This window comes from Nicotiana tomentosiformis, chromosome 3 (genome assembly GCF_000390325.3).
Source record: "Nicotiana tomentosiformis chromosome 3, ASM39032v3, whole genome shotgun sequence".
NCBI lineage: Eukaryota > Viridiplantae > Streptophyta > Magnoliopsida > Solanales > Solanaceae > Nicotiana > Nicotiana tomentosiformis.
The window spans coordinates 130846408-130862856 of NC_090814.1; the positions used below are offsets into that span (position 1 = coordinate 130846408).

Below are 16449 nucleotides of genomic sequence, written 5' to 3' on the forward strand. Positions count from 1 at the left end.
CCCGTCTCTGGTGATGGAACAAAGAAGAATCAATAATTTTTCACATAACTACGGAGGAACTTACCTACTAGCTGCAATGCAACTTCGTAAAGTGAACCGAATAGCAAAATAGTAAAGGCCCACGTACATAAAGTCAGAGGTACAAGTCAATTTATCCATAGACTTGTTTTATTTGATTATTTTGGGAGTTGAATTAGCCTGCCTTCTAACTTCTCTTTTGGGTCCATTCAGCTTTAAAATCCTACATTTATTTCCCACCACTCTTGCGATAGTTGAAATCCAAGACTTAGCACCATGCAATTTAAGAGTCTAGACCAATTCAAATTCCTTTCCCTTATATAAACAGAGCCAAACTGTTCTAGGCATCTCATCCTCCTCTAGCAAACTAGCAATCAGCAACTCCCTCAATTGTAATAGGATCTCTTTTTAATAAATCTTCTCTCGAAAAAAAGAAAGTTACCAAAACATCAAAGACAATGGACAAAATGTTGTGCATGATTGTCTTTGTTGCTTTAGCCGTCGCAAGTCTGGTGCAAGACACAACAGCCCAAACGGTGCATGTGGTTGGGGACAACATAGGTTGGACCATACCGAACAACGGCGCTGCAGCTTACACAAATTGGGCTGCTGGGAAAACCTTCAGAGTTGGCGACACTCTAGGTACACTTAATTTCTCATTCCATTTTCGTTTGAAATATCCTTCAGTTTAAACTAACTTCAGTGACTTATCATGTTACTTTTCTTCTTTTTAATTGACAGTTTTCAATTTTATGACCGACTCACATGACGTGCTGCAAGTACAAAAAACTTCATTCGATGGGTGCAATTCACAAAATGCCATAGGCAATCCCATAATGGCAGGACCAGCGAATGTGACTCTTGACTCTGCTGGAGATCACTACTACATTTGCACTTTTGGCCGGCATTGCCAAAATGGCCAGAAATTAGCTATTACAGTTTCTAGCACCGGTACTCCTGCAGGAGCCAACCCACCTACCCCGAGCAATCCGACCACTCCAGTCGTGCCTTCACCATCCTCTTCCACTCAACCGGAAGCTTGTGCACCTACACCGGCTGCTGCTGGATCTTCAGGTTCCACTCCTGGTGGTGGTGCTCCTCCTCCTCGTTCAAGCTCCGCTCCTGGTGGTGGTGCTCCTCCTCCTAGTTCATCCTCATCGACCGTGCTGGCCAGTTTTCTGATCAGTCTAACCTCGATTGTCTTGGCCGCTTTTCTTTAAATTGAACAAGTTGAGGAGATTGTTGAGCTTCCCATTTATTGTACTGGAGTTAATACTACGATAAAACCATGTGATGGATCTATTTTATTTTTTCGTTTACCGATTTGTATTGGATTCAGTTTTTTTTTCAGTCGCTGATTGCCTTAGTGATATTTTCCGAGTTCAGTAAAATTATAAGTACGCCTTTTTGCAATCATCTGTGCAGATAATTTTTTCCGGCATGTCTTCTGTTTATATGTCCCTGCAGTATCGCAAAACATAATCTAAAACAAAATAAGTTATAGTTCTGAAAAAATTCCTACCAAGCATGTAAAGCTAATATAACTTTTACCACGGTAACTCATGTAGAAACTTACTTGCAGCATTATTTTGCATAAATGCAAGACATATTCTTCATATAATATATATATATATATATATATATATATATATATATATATATATATATATATATATATATATATATAAAAAATCGATAAATCTGTTAACGTTAAATTGTTCAGTTTAATGTAAAGACATGCGGACACGAATAAATATTTAAAGTGATAACATGATTTAATCCTTGAGTCAAACCCGTAAAAGATTTTTGGTACCACAATTTTGGTTCCTAAATAGTATCCTCGAAGGTCCAAGAAGATAATAAATGTAAGCGTTCGTCAGGGGTACTTGAAGATTTTAGCCTACTTCCTGATTTACTTTGTCCCATATTAGTTGCTTTATTTATTTTAAAACAACAATTGTCTGTAAAAATCCAAAATGATCATGTATAAACTAAAGAAACTTTATATTTTACCGACCTCAATATTGCTACTAATTTTCTGGCCAGCTACACAATATTTGTTCCCGTCTAACACTCCCTCTGTCTCGATGAACTTGCCTTACTAACTTGCATTCTCTGGAACAGAAAAGTTAAACTTAGAATATATCACTATATTGGATCTTTAGACACGAATTTAAAATTATATATTGTTAGAAATGCAAAAAATAAACTAGTAACTAAAAAGATATCACATTTCGGAAATCGAATCATCATAGCACTTTAGGCCCTTCTGAAAGATGTCGCAGGGCCCCACTCGGATGACTGGTTTTGAGGCAAGTTTGAAACAAAACAAAAAGGTCAACCAAATACATAAAGCATCCCGCATGCATGCGGGTGTGGAGAAGGGTCACACGTGACGTAGACAGTCTACCATAATGCAAGCATTAATGGCAACATAAAATAAAACTGGTTAATATTATTTTGAGTTGTTAGTAGCAGGAACATTTGCTCTAAAGATTTCCGAGTCAATCAAAACACAACTCAAATTTACAGGGACAGAGAGATTAATAGAGAAAAAAAACGTCTAACTTTAATGTAATAGTCTATTCTGTATTATAATTAATTCGCAGCCATAGCAGAGAGTAAAACACAAGCATAAACATAATCTTGAATTAGGTTCAAGAAGCGTACCGTTCAACTCCATTGATTCAGCAGTGATAGCGATCGGTGATTAAGCTTGAGACCAACTTTCACAATCCACTAGCTACCCGCTCTCACAACCCAGAGAACTTGACTGATGAGATGTCTGTCGTTACCACGTATTCAAGAGACAGAATACGCTAGGGTTTTCTAATAGCTAGAGAAAGGGGGGTTGGTCTCTATTTATAAAGAGTGTCTACCCATCACATGCCAATAGTTATTGAGCCTCACTTACACACAATATTTAATATTAGGCCTTTTATTTATCCACCACTTGGGCTATGTCACTATCCTTTCAGGCTATAAACAATTAACGTAAGTTCAAATTCCAACATTCTCCCATTTGGACGCCAACGTTAATTGAGGACAAAAATTAATTTTAAAACTTTTGAGAAAAATATTTCAAAAAAAAAAAAGTTTTTTAGACTCTATAGTGGCCACACTACTCATATAACCAAAGATAAAATGACCCATATAACAATCCATCCAGTCTCAATGGAGAACACTAATAATGAATTATAGCATGCATCGCACCATTTCAAGGTATGAGTTCTATTTATAATCACATGAGCTAAAATTTTCATCAACATAGATCAAACATGTGTGCTAAATATATTATCTTTCTAATCAAGATGAACAGAACTACACCTCTTATAAAGAAATAATCCTCCAAGTGATATAATAACCGTATCACATAAGGAGCCTCCAAATGACACTAAAATCATATCACCTCAGGAAGTTTCCTTTGTGCCTTACCCGAGATAATCAAGGCAACAAGCATCAAAACTCAAAGATACCATGAGTTTATGCAATGTCCAATTGAAAATAAAAAATAAATAAATTATCATGTTAGTCAATAAACATGACAAATATAAATTAACACAAGTTGCATAAAATTAGAATTTATTATAAGCAATATTTTAGTCAGTAATTACAAAGTAATTCCCACTGACTAAATAACATCAAAAGACTCTAAAATACCCATATTTTGAGCATGTTCATTAAACACTACAGGCCTAAGGCCTTTAGTCAAAGGATCAGCCAACATAGATTCTGTGTTAATATGCTCAATACATATATCACCTTCTTTTACCATGTCTCTAACCTCAATAAACTTAAGGTTAACATTTTTAGAGCCTCTTGTTCTCTTGTTATTCTTAGAGAAGAACACAACTGCACTATTGTCACAGAAAATAGTCACCGACTTACATATAAAATCCACAAGTTACAATTTAGTTAGAAAATTCTTCATCTAGACAACATGTGAAGCTGTCTCAAAACAAGCAATAAACTCAGCTTCCATTGTGGATGTAGCAGTGATACTTTATTTTTCATTTTTCCATGAAACAACACCTCTAGCCAATATAAAAATATACCCATTAGTTGATTTCATAGTGTCTTGACAACTTGCAAAATCAGAATCTGAATATACCAGCAAGTCTAGATCATTAACCTTTTTGTACACAAGCATGAAGTTTTTGGTGCGTTATAGATATCTCATCACTTTCTTTGAAGCCACCCAATGTGCCCACCCAAGATTAGAAGAAAATCTTCCCAACATGTTAACAGCAAATGCAATATCAGGCCTTATAAAAACATGTATGTACATCAAACAACCAACAACACTCGCATATGACACATCTTTCATGGTTCTTATTTCAACCTCATTTTTCGGACATTGATCTTTACTAAGTTTATCCTCTTTTATAACAGGTGCAACACCAGGTCTACAGTCTTGCATATTGAAAGTTTTAAGAACACTCTCAATATATGAATGATGTGATAAACCCAATAAACCACGTGACCTATCTCTTTTAATTTCTATCCCAAGAACAAAAGATGCTTTACCAAGATCTTTCATATCAAAATACCTAGACAAAAATTGTTTGGTCTCATTCATCAAGTCCAAATCATTTATGGCAAGCAAAATGTCATCAACATAGAGAACCATCATAATGAAATTTTCATTAGCTATTTTAAGATAAACACATTCATCAAGCTTATTTTCCACAAATTCGAATTTTGTAATGATTTCATCGAATTTCAAGTACCACTGTCTGGAGGCTTGCTTAAGCCCATATATAGATTTATTAAGCTTGCACACAAAATATTTTTTACCAGCTCCTTTAAACCCTTCATGTTGAACCATGTAAACTTTTTCAAGTAGACTCCCATTCAGAAAAGCAGTTTTAACATCCATCTGGTGCAACTATAAATCAAAATGGGCCACAAGAGTCATCACAACTCTAAATGCATCCTTAGATGAAATAGGAGAAAAAGTTTCTTTGTAATAAATACCTTCTTTCTCAGTGTAACCCTTAACAACCAACCTTGCTTTATAACTGTCTATATTTTTCTTGGAGTCTCTTTTGGTTTTAAACACCCATTTACAACCAATAGGTCTAAAACCTAAAAGCAATTGTACTAACTCCCATTCTCTATTATGTTCCATGGAGCGCATTTCATCTTTCATTGCCTCACGCCATTTATCAATATATGGAGAGGAAATAACTTGAGCATATGATAAAGGATCAGTCAGCTCTCTAGTATCACTAATATTTTCAGTCACATACACGATAAAATCATCAGAGATGACATACCTTCTTTCTCTTTGTGACCCGCGGAGTGGTTCATTGTGTATATTTTGCTCAGTAATTATGGTATCTGCATCGTTGTTCCCTTGACTCTCCCCCTCATGAATAGGTTGGTTTACAACCTTTTCATGTACAATAGGTACATGGACAATGACTTCCTTCTCTTTCAATACAATTTCCTTACCACGTGAACAATCACAATCACAAATATCATGCTTAAGAAATTTTGCATTGATAGACTCAACGATTCTAGTGCCACGCCCAGGACAGAAAAATCTAAAACTTTTAGAGTGATCAGGATAACCTATAAAGAAACAACTGGTAGTTTTAAGATTAATTTTCTTTTCTGAGGGTGAATAAATACGAACTTCAGCCGGACATCCTCAAATGTGAAAATGGTTCAAGCTAGGCTTTTGTGTTGTCCATAGTTCAAAGGGAGTTTTCAAGACAGATTTTGTAGGAACTATATTCAGGATATAGGTAGCTATTTTTAAGGCTTCACCCCAAAGAGACTTAGGCAAGCTAGTCCTTGCCATCATACTTTTTACCATTTTCATGAGAGTACGATTTCGTCTTTCAACCATACCATTCTGCTCAGGAGTACCTGGCATGGTGTATTATGCTATTATCCCACATTCTTGCAGAAATAAAGCAAAAGGCCCCATACATTGACTCATCATATTTTTCATAGTACTCACCACCACGGTCAGACCTCACTATCTTAATGGACTTCCCAAGCTGTTTTTCAATTTCAGTCTTATAAATTTTAAACTTATCAAGTGATTCATATTTTTCTTTTAAAAGTTATATATAATAGTATCTTGAAAAGTCATCAATAAAAGTAATAAAATACTTATATTTGTCAAAGTAGGTGCATAAGGACCACTAATATCATTATGAATAATTTCTAAGAGTTGAGAGCTTCTAGTAGAACCCTTTCTCTTAACCTTGATCATTTTACTTTTAATCCTTTGGATCAAGAACAGGTAAAATATTTTCCTTTACTAATCATTCAATTCTTTTTTTAGAAATATGACCAAGATACCTATGCCATAACAGGTAAGACGTTTTACTCATAGCAGACCTTTTGTGGGCAATATTTTTAACATGCATTGTAGAAAAAATTTCATTCAACACATTCAAGCGACATATATCATTACTTAAAAAGGCATCAACAACAATATTTGAATCATAGAAAATTTAATAATAGCATTATTTTGTTGAAATGAATAACCATCTTTGTCCAAAAGTGAAACTGAAACTAATTTCCGTCTCATAGACGGTACAAAAATAGTATTTTCTAAACGAATACAAGAACTATTTTTAAAAAGTAAAATAGATGTCCCTATAAACTTTACTTTTGCTTTGAGCCCATTGCCCACAACAACACTGGCTTCATCCTGTTTTGGCTTCCGTTTGCTTACTAGATCCTACAAGTCATTGGTTACATGAACAGTTCCACCATTATCCAACCACCAGAAATTTAAAGGAACATGAACAAGACTAGTTTCAAAGCAGACAAAAGCCAAAAGATTACCTGGTTTCTTTTTCAGAGGACAACCAACTCTCTTATGACCTACTTGTTTGCATTCTCAGCACTTGATTTCTTTCTTAATTACAGCTTGAGGATCAAGAGAATTATGAGATTGACCTTGGTTAACAGGCTTAATAGTATGACCACTATTACCACCTGGATGATGAGACTGACCATGTTTCTTTTTATGAAATTTGGATCCACCTTTTCTTTTATAAAAGGGATAATCAACTAATCTAGACGAACTAACAAGGTTCACTACGCCCTCAACTTTCTCCTTTTGGATCCTCCCTTCCTCAACAACACATACAGTAATAAGCTCATCAACATCCCACTTATCTTTTTGTGCATTATAGACCGTCTTAAGCTAGTTAAACTGTTCAGGAAGGGACCTTAGGGATTGGTGAACAAGAAAATCCTTGGTAATGGTTACACCTAAATTATTCAGTTTGGTAGCAATATTAACCAATTTCATAATATGATCACGGACACAACCTACAAGGTCATACTTTATGGTAGACATGGAATCAATCAGGCTACCCATCTCAACTTTATCAGATTCTACGAATTTCTATCCAATTGTACTCAAGAAATCCTTTGCATTTCCATTATCCTTAATTGCATCTTTTATGTGATCAGAAATGGATCTCTTCATGATCATAAGGCTCAATTTGTTAGCCTTCATCCATTTCTCATACTTAGTCTTTTCATCAGCAGTACTAGTAGTTGTAGGTTCAGCAGGTTTATGTTCAGTCAATGCAAAGTCTAGGTCCATCAGACCTAACACTATTTCAACATCTTTTCACTACTTGTAGTTGCTACTAGTTAGAGTTTCAATGGAATTCAACTGAGTTGTCATGTTGTTATCAACTGTATAAGTAAACAACACAAAAATTAGATAAAATTATGTGTAGGAATATACAAATCAAAATAGTCAAAGACATCCGTTACACCTCTGCTTTGGATGTAAGATGCAACTGCCTCCCCTTTTTAAAAATCAAGGAGTCCAAGGTATTCATTGCATCCTCACCTTTAGGTAAGAGGGGTAAAACCTTCTTCCTCTATCATCCAAGAGTACAAGGCATACATTGTGTCCTTCCTTTAGGTAAGAGACACAAAGCCTCCTCTAATAACAAATTATCATTATTCATACACATGAGAATTCAAGATATTATGTTCCTCCTTTAAGTGGAAACACAATATCTATTCTCATTATTTAATTTAGTGTCACTAGTATCAAAAGGTAAACCTCCAACACTAATATACACTTGTAAAAAATAATTTATACATGGTGCATTGAGAATATTTCAATGATTCAAATAAACAGACCACTTTGGTGGAGACTATCTATTAATCATAACTCTTAATCCATGTATTAAATGATCTCACATGTATATAATATTAAGAACCTTTAGTGACTCCAAATAAGTAGGCCACTCTGATGACACTATTTATTAATCATAGTTTCTTAGTTATACACCTTAATACATGTGATAAGATAACACCCATATAATTAAACCTTTTGAATATTTATTTATTATATTCTCTAACTAAAGATGAAGAAAATTTTCCAACAACAATTTTATTATAAAAGTTTACAGTATACGAACAATCAAGCACGACCAGTTGTAATAATCAAACACAACCGAGGTATTTGATCAATTATAAGAACTTGATGAGTATATGAAGGGCCCAAGTCCGTATGTCAGGTAAATGATTAGGACAATTCTGGCTAAGCACTTTAACAACGTTCTATCATGGCAATAACTTCACCATAACATAGAAAATTAGTCAATTAATGATTCTTTAGAGCTGTGGGCCAAGGACTAAATAATAATAAATAAGAATTTAGTAAAAGACAAGTATAACTCCATACTTAAAAGCACTAAGTTAAAGCAGTGCTTTAATGAAAACCCAATAGGTGCCGCCGCCGTCGTGCATAGTTAAATCAAGGCTAAAGTAATATTCTTTGTTACTTTTTGGGCCAATTTTAATTTATTTGAGGAACAAATCAGTCTGATCCATTGCCGTAAACTTGAAACCAGTAAGAAGGTTTTCGTTCACAACCGAGTTTCGATATTGATTTCGCAACGTCAAATTCAGGAAAAATAACAACGTTCATAAATATATTCAAGATTAAATAACGATTTTAATCTCTAACTATGGTGGCTCTGATACCAACTGTAATATAATAAATTCGCAGCTATAGCAAAGATTAAAACACAAGCATAAATATAATCTTGAATTAGGTTCAAGAAGCGACAACGATCGACGATTAACCCTGAAATCAACTTTCACAATCCACTAGTTGATGTTTGCCGTTAACACCTATTCAAGAGAGAATATGCTAGAGTTTTCTAATAGAAGGGGAAATGGGGGTTGACCTCTATTTATAAAGAGTGTGTACCCATCACAAACCAATAATTATTGGGCCTCACGTATCCAAACACACAGTATTTAATATTAGGCCTTTTATTTATCCACCACTTGGGCCACGACACTATCCTTTTAGGGTATAAACAATTAATGTAAGTCTAAATTCCAGCATATTCAACTTTCTTTTCCTGATGTATTTCAACCCACTTTTTCAAAGGCTACCTTCTAAAGTCTGGTTACGTTGCCTCAGTGTAGTCCTTTTATTACGCTATAATAGCATTGAGTTAAGGGAAAATTAAGATCCAAATTTGTCTGCGCTACAGAAATTAGTCAATTTTATCATGTATTATAATTCGGGTTGATTCATACCCTTGTCATTATAAAATTGTTGGAGTTCCAGCATGTTAGAAAAGCCTAAAATTCAGTTAGTCACAACTTACAGGTAAGAGTAAGAAGTGTAAACTTGGAAAGTGATATTCCAACATTTCAGCAAGTAGTTTGGCTATACGAGAAGGTCTCACAATTCTAGAAGTTATATATATTTAGAAAATCAATTTAGTGAACGTCGTTTGGAGGACTTTCATTGCTTGGTATGTGCTCAGTCAATTATCACCATCCTTTGTACTGACAATCCAACAAATTAAAACAAATGCTTTTTCTTGTCTAAAAGAATCTTACCCTTATTGTTTTTGTTGGTAAGTTTTAATATAGTTGAGGAACTTACTTATCAGCTTAAATCAACTATATAAATCGCAGAGCAAAAATATTATTCGCACGTATCGTAATAGGAAAGGCTGATCAAGTCAAGTGTCCATATGTATTGACTTGCTTCATTTGATTGTTTTGGGAGTTGAATTAGCCGCGTTCTACTTTTCTATTTTGGGTTATTATTTCTATCTCATAAATTTCTTTTTGATGCCCCAATGGTCCAACAAGCATTAAATTTGATTTCCCACCACTCTTTCTATGGTTGAAATTCAAGGCCTAGCACCATGCACACGTTAAGAGTTTAGAACAATTCAAAATCCCTTCCTTTATATATAGAGAGCCATATTGCTGTAGGTATCTCATCCTATTCTATCAAACTAAGCAATCACCAAACACTTCCTCAATTCTGATAGGATTTCTTCCAAAAATCTTCTTTAAAGAGGAAAGCAACCAAAAAACAGAGACATGGACATGATTATGCGCATGGTTCTGTTTGGTGCTTTAGCTTTGGCAAGTTTGGTTCAACTCACGACAGCCCAAACGGTGCATGTGGTCGGAGACAACATAGGTTGGACCATACCAAATAGTGGCGCATCAGTTTACACAACCTGGGCTGCTGGAAAAACCTTTATGGTTGGTGACACTTTAGGTATGCTTAATTCTAAATTTCCATTTTACTTTGAGATATATATGCTATAACCTTTGGCTTAAGCTAAATTTTTAGTCTCGTATCATGTTACTTAGCTTTTCTTGTCAATTCTTTTTAACAGTTTTCAATTTTGAGAAAGACCAACATGACGTACTACAAGTACCAAAAGCCTCGTTCGATGGGTGCAGTTCACAAAATGCCATAGACAGTGCTATAATGAGTGTACCAGCAAATATAACTCTTGACTCTGCTGGAGATCACTATTACATTTGCACTTTTGGCCGGCATTGCCAAAATGGCCAAAAATTGGCCATTACAGTATCCAGCACTGGTACTCCAGGAGCGAATCCACCTACATCATTTGCTGCTGGACCTTCAGGTTCTGTTCCTGGTGGAATTGCTCCTCCTCCTCCTTCGTCCTCAACGACTGTGTTCGCCAGTTTCCTGCTCAGTTTATCCTCGATTGCCTTGGCCATTTTTCTTTAAATTAGACGAATCGAGGAGTTTGTTGAGTTTCCCATTTAATTAATATACTGCGATTAAAATAACTTGGGATGGATGTATTTTTATTTTTGTATACCAGATTGTATTGGATTCAGTTTTGTTTAAGCCACTGATTGTCTTAGTGATATTTTATGAAATAATTGTATTAGTCTTTTTGCAATCATCTGTAGCGATTATTTCGGTCGGCATGTCCTCTGTTTGTATGTCCAGTCGTATCGTGTAAATAATCTAAAACAAATAACTGTGGTGTATTATTCTGCAGTAATTTCTACCAAACATCTAAAGTTAACAGTTTTACCATTTTCCAGAAATCCGATATCAATAAATTACCTTAAATCAAGTGCAATCTAGATCTAGAGCCTCTAATGAGGTTTAGTTTAGAAGCTAAATTCATGGTAACATTCAGAGGTCGTCCGTTGTTTGCTCCGAATTTACGACGATATTCTACTGCCAGTGACACCTAATTATATTGTACTAGTGTTTTAACATCATATTACCCTAAAATTGCACATATAGCATATACATAAAAGATGGTGTTTTCTAACCATGACAACGATATTGTAAGATTCCCATTTAATTTCTGGCACCCATATGCAGAGTGACATGATTGAACTCTTGAGTTCAACCCATAAAAAGCCATTTGGTACCACCGTATTGTTCTTAAATACGGAGCTAGTAATTAAGAGGGAAGGGAATTCATTCTTTGTCAAAAATTTATATTGTGAAAATAGGATGCAAAAAGATTTTTTGTTATATATAAACTGTGAATTTGATGTAGAAAAAAATTTAATATAACGATAAAGAAAGTTTAAAAGTTGCTTCAGGTCACAAAATCACGAATTTTGCTTTCATCCTTTAAATTTATTAAATCATTCTAGGATTTAGTATGCACAAAGGTATATTTATAGGATAACTTTAAACCTACTCTCAAACGTAAAAAGGGGGTTATTTTTAGTTTCTAGTGCTTTTCATGTAAGAGTTATTTTGTAGGGTAGTAGGTAAAATATGAGTAACGTTATTGGTATAAAACAAACAAAAGTGACCTTCTTGAGTCATTTATGTAATTTGAATGACCATAGAAATTAACTAGTATGACTTTATTAGTATAAAAAAACAAAAATAACTTTGCTGAGTCATTTCTGTAACTTCAAATTAACTTATTTTAAGAACAAACACCAATAGCACACCAGTGTGTATAATGGGATTGGAAACGGCATGCTATTAAAGGGCCTATACTTTGCAGATATTTTTTTGTCTCCACATTAATGGCACGTATTGGTTAAAAAAAAAATAAAAAAATCTCCCCACTTAATAATAATTAACACCAACCCAATAAACTATGGCACATATCTTTCAATATATTTTAATCACTAAATCTTAGTTAATTAAAACATGTTCTTACTTTAATTTATGATTTTGGCATGGTAAATTAGTATTCATCTGTTTCAAATTAGATGTCATATTTTGCTTTTTGAGAGTTAATTTGATTAATTTTGAAGCTAAATTGAATTAGATCAATTCAATCTCATTAACAATGGGTGAGTTAACTTTTTAAAAAGAAAAAATATATAAAAATATAATAATAAAATACAGATCAAATTCACATAATTTTAATCTTCAAAATTGAAAGATAGACAAATAATTTGAGATGAATAAAGTATAGTATTACGTAGATGCGAGCGAGATTTTACCCGTTTGACTTTGCTAGAGAAAACCAGCGGTTCGGCGTGGGGTGTGGGTCTGCTCCATGTGGGAATGAATTTAATTAGTCGAAAATTACATGCATGCCATGCCGTACGTAATGTGCGTACTTTGACAAAACTCAAAAGTAGCAGTTGTTTAATTATGGAAAGACGCACAAAGTAGCCTCTAACCCAGGGGGGGGGGGGGGGGGGGGGAATTTATAGCCACGTGAATTCATAATTTTTTACATCAAACTAGATTTTTTATGGACGTATATTTTCGAACTTATCTAATATTATTTGGTGTACCCATGCTCCAAAAAGATTAAACAGTGCACTTTGGTTGAATATTGATTTATTTAATTATCTCATTTACTATTTTTTTTAAGTGGTGTACTCATATTCAAGAAATCCTATATCCTATCTACCTCTACCTGTCCTAGTTACTGTCATACTTGACCATAAATAGTATTACTAGCAAATGCTAGTTTCGCTATCAATATTTACAAAATATTGATGAAATTAAAAAATGATAGAATATTTTTAAAACAAATGTAAGGCTGTGTACGCACTATTCTTCCCAAACCTTATTATGTGGGATTATACTGGGTTTGTTGTTGTTGTTGATGATGTTTGTTATGTGTAAAGTACTTCAAATGATATAGAAATGACTGCTTTTATTCACAAATCTTTAATTTTTTTTCCAAATAAATTCATGCTCAAATGCAACTAAAGGCTTTACGTTTGAATTAAATTATTTATAATTTTAACCAAATATCGTCTAAATGCCTAATTTGTCTCTCTAACATCGTGAAGTTTGCAGTACCACACGTCTATGTTAAAACAGCAAATACAAAAGCTGTCGGTCAGCTTGCTCGAAGGTGCAGCTGCACGTCACACTATTTAGTCGTCTTTGAAAACCTGGCATGGCAATGTGAACGGGATTAACATTTCTCAGAAATCATGTAGCTTTATTTGAAAATTTTGGTTCATTGACCCTTAATTCAAAGAAATACATTTTTCTTCTCCGTTTCAGAATCCATATATTCGTGTGTCATTCACGTATTTGACCCGGCAGGAGCTTAATCCATTGAAAGTTTGAAACGGTATGTTATTATTAGGCTTTGACATTCTACTAACGGAAGAAATAGTATTTATTTGGAAAGAAACTTAGCGTAGGACAAATTATATTTAGTCTCTATTTAGTTACTATCAAAATTTTGATCAGTTGAATTAGGCCAGCATTGGAACTTTCCACTTTGAGGGTTCAGTGGTATGTCTTCGCATTGTTAGGCTTGAGTCGACTTTGGTTTTTAAGAAAATCAAACCAATTCTACGTGTTACTTTGCAGAATCTCTAAACCAAATAATACCAATATAAAGTGATAGAGTAGAATTGAGATATAAAAATCTATTTATAGTAGTATCAGTAATGAGAATGGAGACATTAAAAAAGTTTGAAAAAAGGATCAAGCTTTCATGTGAGATCTATTAAAGAAAACATATGTGGGCTGTGTTCTTCGGCAGATCACCTCTTTTACAAAAAAAAATATAGATGTTGATTCAAATAATTAAATTTATATAAATGAGGGCTAATCTTAACTAACAATAATATTTCTAAGATGGAGTTCTTAAAAAAATAACAAATACTATGTAGATATATTCGGATAGCGGCGGTGGCATGCAATAAATATTTTAGAAATCAAAGGCGATAGTGTAGCATTCAATATTAATGAATAGCAATAAATGACATTTAAGTAAATAGAATGAATGAGTCACCCAAGAAGGGATGAAATCATTGAATGTTACAATAATGAGTGATGGACAATCCTTTGAATATTTGAGTTATTCTCGGATCTAGTGGAAAAGCGTAGACAAGAATCTTAGTGAAAAAGTGATGTTTGTATATTAGCAATAAGATATGATTCTCTTTCTTAAGTCAAAGTGCATTTTTACAAAAATAATATCACATGTCCCCTATCATTGTGTCTTTTTTTATTTATGGGGAACATGTCTCTAAATAAACCCTAATAGTATAAGTGCAGAGAATATCCACTAGAATATTCTCTTTAATGTCCTATCTTGAAACTAGTCGTTATAACTCTGTCAAAAGTACTCGACTTCAACCGTTGTTAACTTTTCGACTACAGACTTCGCCGCTTCTTAGGTCATTTTGACAAACAACGACCTGAGAACTCTTCCCCTAATACTATCTTGGCAAAAATATTCTAAAGATAGGTTTTGACCCATACAGTTAGTCCCTCTGCTTATTGAGGCCGACTTCAGGCGAGTTCGATTAGCGGATCTTGTTCTTTGTGGTCAAACTAATCGAGCGAGCTATGCAGGTAGTGGTGGTTGTGGCGAAGTGGCAGTGTGGCCCTACGTGGGCTGCACATTTCAAACGCTTCGATTTCACCGGGTGACTTGCTGGAGTTATGCTCTCCACGAGTTAGGGTGACGTCATAATGTCATACGTCATTATGACACATATTCCCGATGCGTCGCTTTGTTTCGCGTGTGACCTTTGATTAGACCTGCCGCTTCGATTCCGATACCAGTAATGATGAGCCATTTTGGTTTCGATGCCAAGACCTTTATAAATAAATATATTTGGACACGATTTTGAAGTTTTAAATCTTCAATTGTTTCGAAATCCCATACTTTTCTCTTGCTCTCTTCTCCTCCGAACTTCTCTTCTTTGTTCCAGTGATTTATACTATTCTTAACGCAAACTCATTTGATACCTCTCTTCCTTACTCCGAATCATGTCTAACGTACCTTCTGAGTCTCGTGAAATATGTCATGTGGCTCCCTTGGTAGTGGTGTTTCCCTCTCACGGGGAATGTGCTTCTGCCATTGCTGAGGATGAAACATTCCCGTTGGTGGAGGAGATAATCCCGCGTAACCCTGATTCCACGTCCGATATTACCAAAGTACCAGATGCTGCGCTTGGAATTTTTAGATCACTGATGTCGCCTAAAGAATTGGATGAGCTTAAGGCCAAATTCGGCCTTCCTAGCCATGTTGAGCTGGACCTGGCCAAAAGGGACGTGGTATAGGAACACCACCCTGGGTACTGCCCCTTCTATGCCTATCCATTCCTCATCGGCTATTCTCTCCCTCTCCTCCCACTAGTGGAGGAATTTTGTCGCCACTACGGTATTTTCTCGGCTCAGCTTGTACTGTATGTCTACAGGGTGATAAAGATGTTCACCAAATTCGCCGAGTTGGCCTGGGTCGAACTGACACTACGACACTTGATATACCTGCTTGCCTATGTTGAACCTTCGCCACCGAGGAGGTAAGTGCTTGGTGGTGAAGATGGACGACAAAGATAATCGTCAGTTCTGGCTTAACTTCTTCTTCGTCAGGACAGAGGATGTCGTGGCCAATGTTAACGGCTTTCCCGAAGCTTGGAACTATACTCGTGAGTGCCCTGTTTCCTTCTTTTTTTACTTTTGATTTTGATCTTTGATTGATGATGATTTTTTTGTTTTCCCTTTTGAAGCCAACAATCAGCCCCATTCTCTGGCCCCTCATATTTTTGACAGAGTCGAGCGACTCCTCCCTCATATCATAGGGATGCGTGATAGGCCAAGTTTTTTTAAAGAAATTCGGGCCTTCTCTCCCTTCAACTGGTAGTTTCCTATCTTTGGTCGTGGTTACTCCGTCTCCTATTATATGAGGATTCATTTTGTTGACTTAG

General features: G+C 35.1%; 2 protein-coding genes across 2 annotated transcripts; both read left to right on the forward strand.

Annotated features, from left to right (window-relative positions):
• Window positions 1–359: 359 nt before the first annotated feature.
• On the forward strand, window positions 360–1431 carry LOC104091935 (cucumber peeling cupredoxin-like). The gene is made up of 2 exons (XM_009597378.4): window positions 360–660; window positions 760–1431. Exons 1-2 carry the CDS (start codon window positions 477–479, stop codon window positions 1236–1238), a joined length of 663 nt encoding a protein of 220 aa, XP_009595673.1. The 5' UTR covers window positions 360–476; the 3' UTR covers window positions 1239–1431.
• Window positions 1432–10268: 8837 nt separating this feature from the next.
• LOC104091934 (cucumber peeling cupredoxin-like) lies at window positions 10269–11250 on the forward strand. Its single transcript, XM_009597377.4, has 2 exons — window positions 10269–10558; window positions 10680–11250. Exons 1-2 carry the CDS (start codon window positions 10375–10377, stop codon window positions 11042–11044), a joined length of 549 nt encoding a protein of 182 aa, XP_009595672.1. The 5' UTR covers window positions 10269–10374; the 3' UTR covers window positions 11045–11250.
• Window positions 11251–16449: the final 5199 nt, after the last annotated feature.

Excerpts from the sequence above, each read along its gene's own strand:
- LOC104091935 (XM_009597378.4), top strand. The coding sequence starts at position 477 with ATGGACAAAATGTTGTGCATGATTGTCTTTGTTGCTTTAGCCGTCGCA. Across the intron at positions 661-759 it reads CAGAGTTGGCGACACTCTAG|TTTTCAATTTTATGACCGAC; the intron begins GTACACTTAATT and ends TTTAATTGACAG.
- LOC104091934 (XM_009597377.4), top strand. The coding sequence starts at position 10,375 with ATGGACATGATTATGCGCATGGTTCTGTTTGGTGCTTTAGCTTTGGCA. Across the intron at positions 10,559-10,679 it reads TATGGTTGGTGACACTTTAG|TTTTCAATTTTGAGAAAGAC; the intron begins GTATGCTTAATT and ends TCTTTTTAACAG.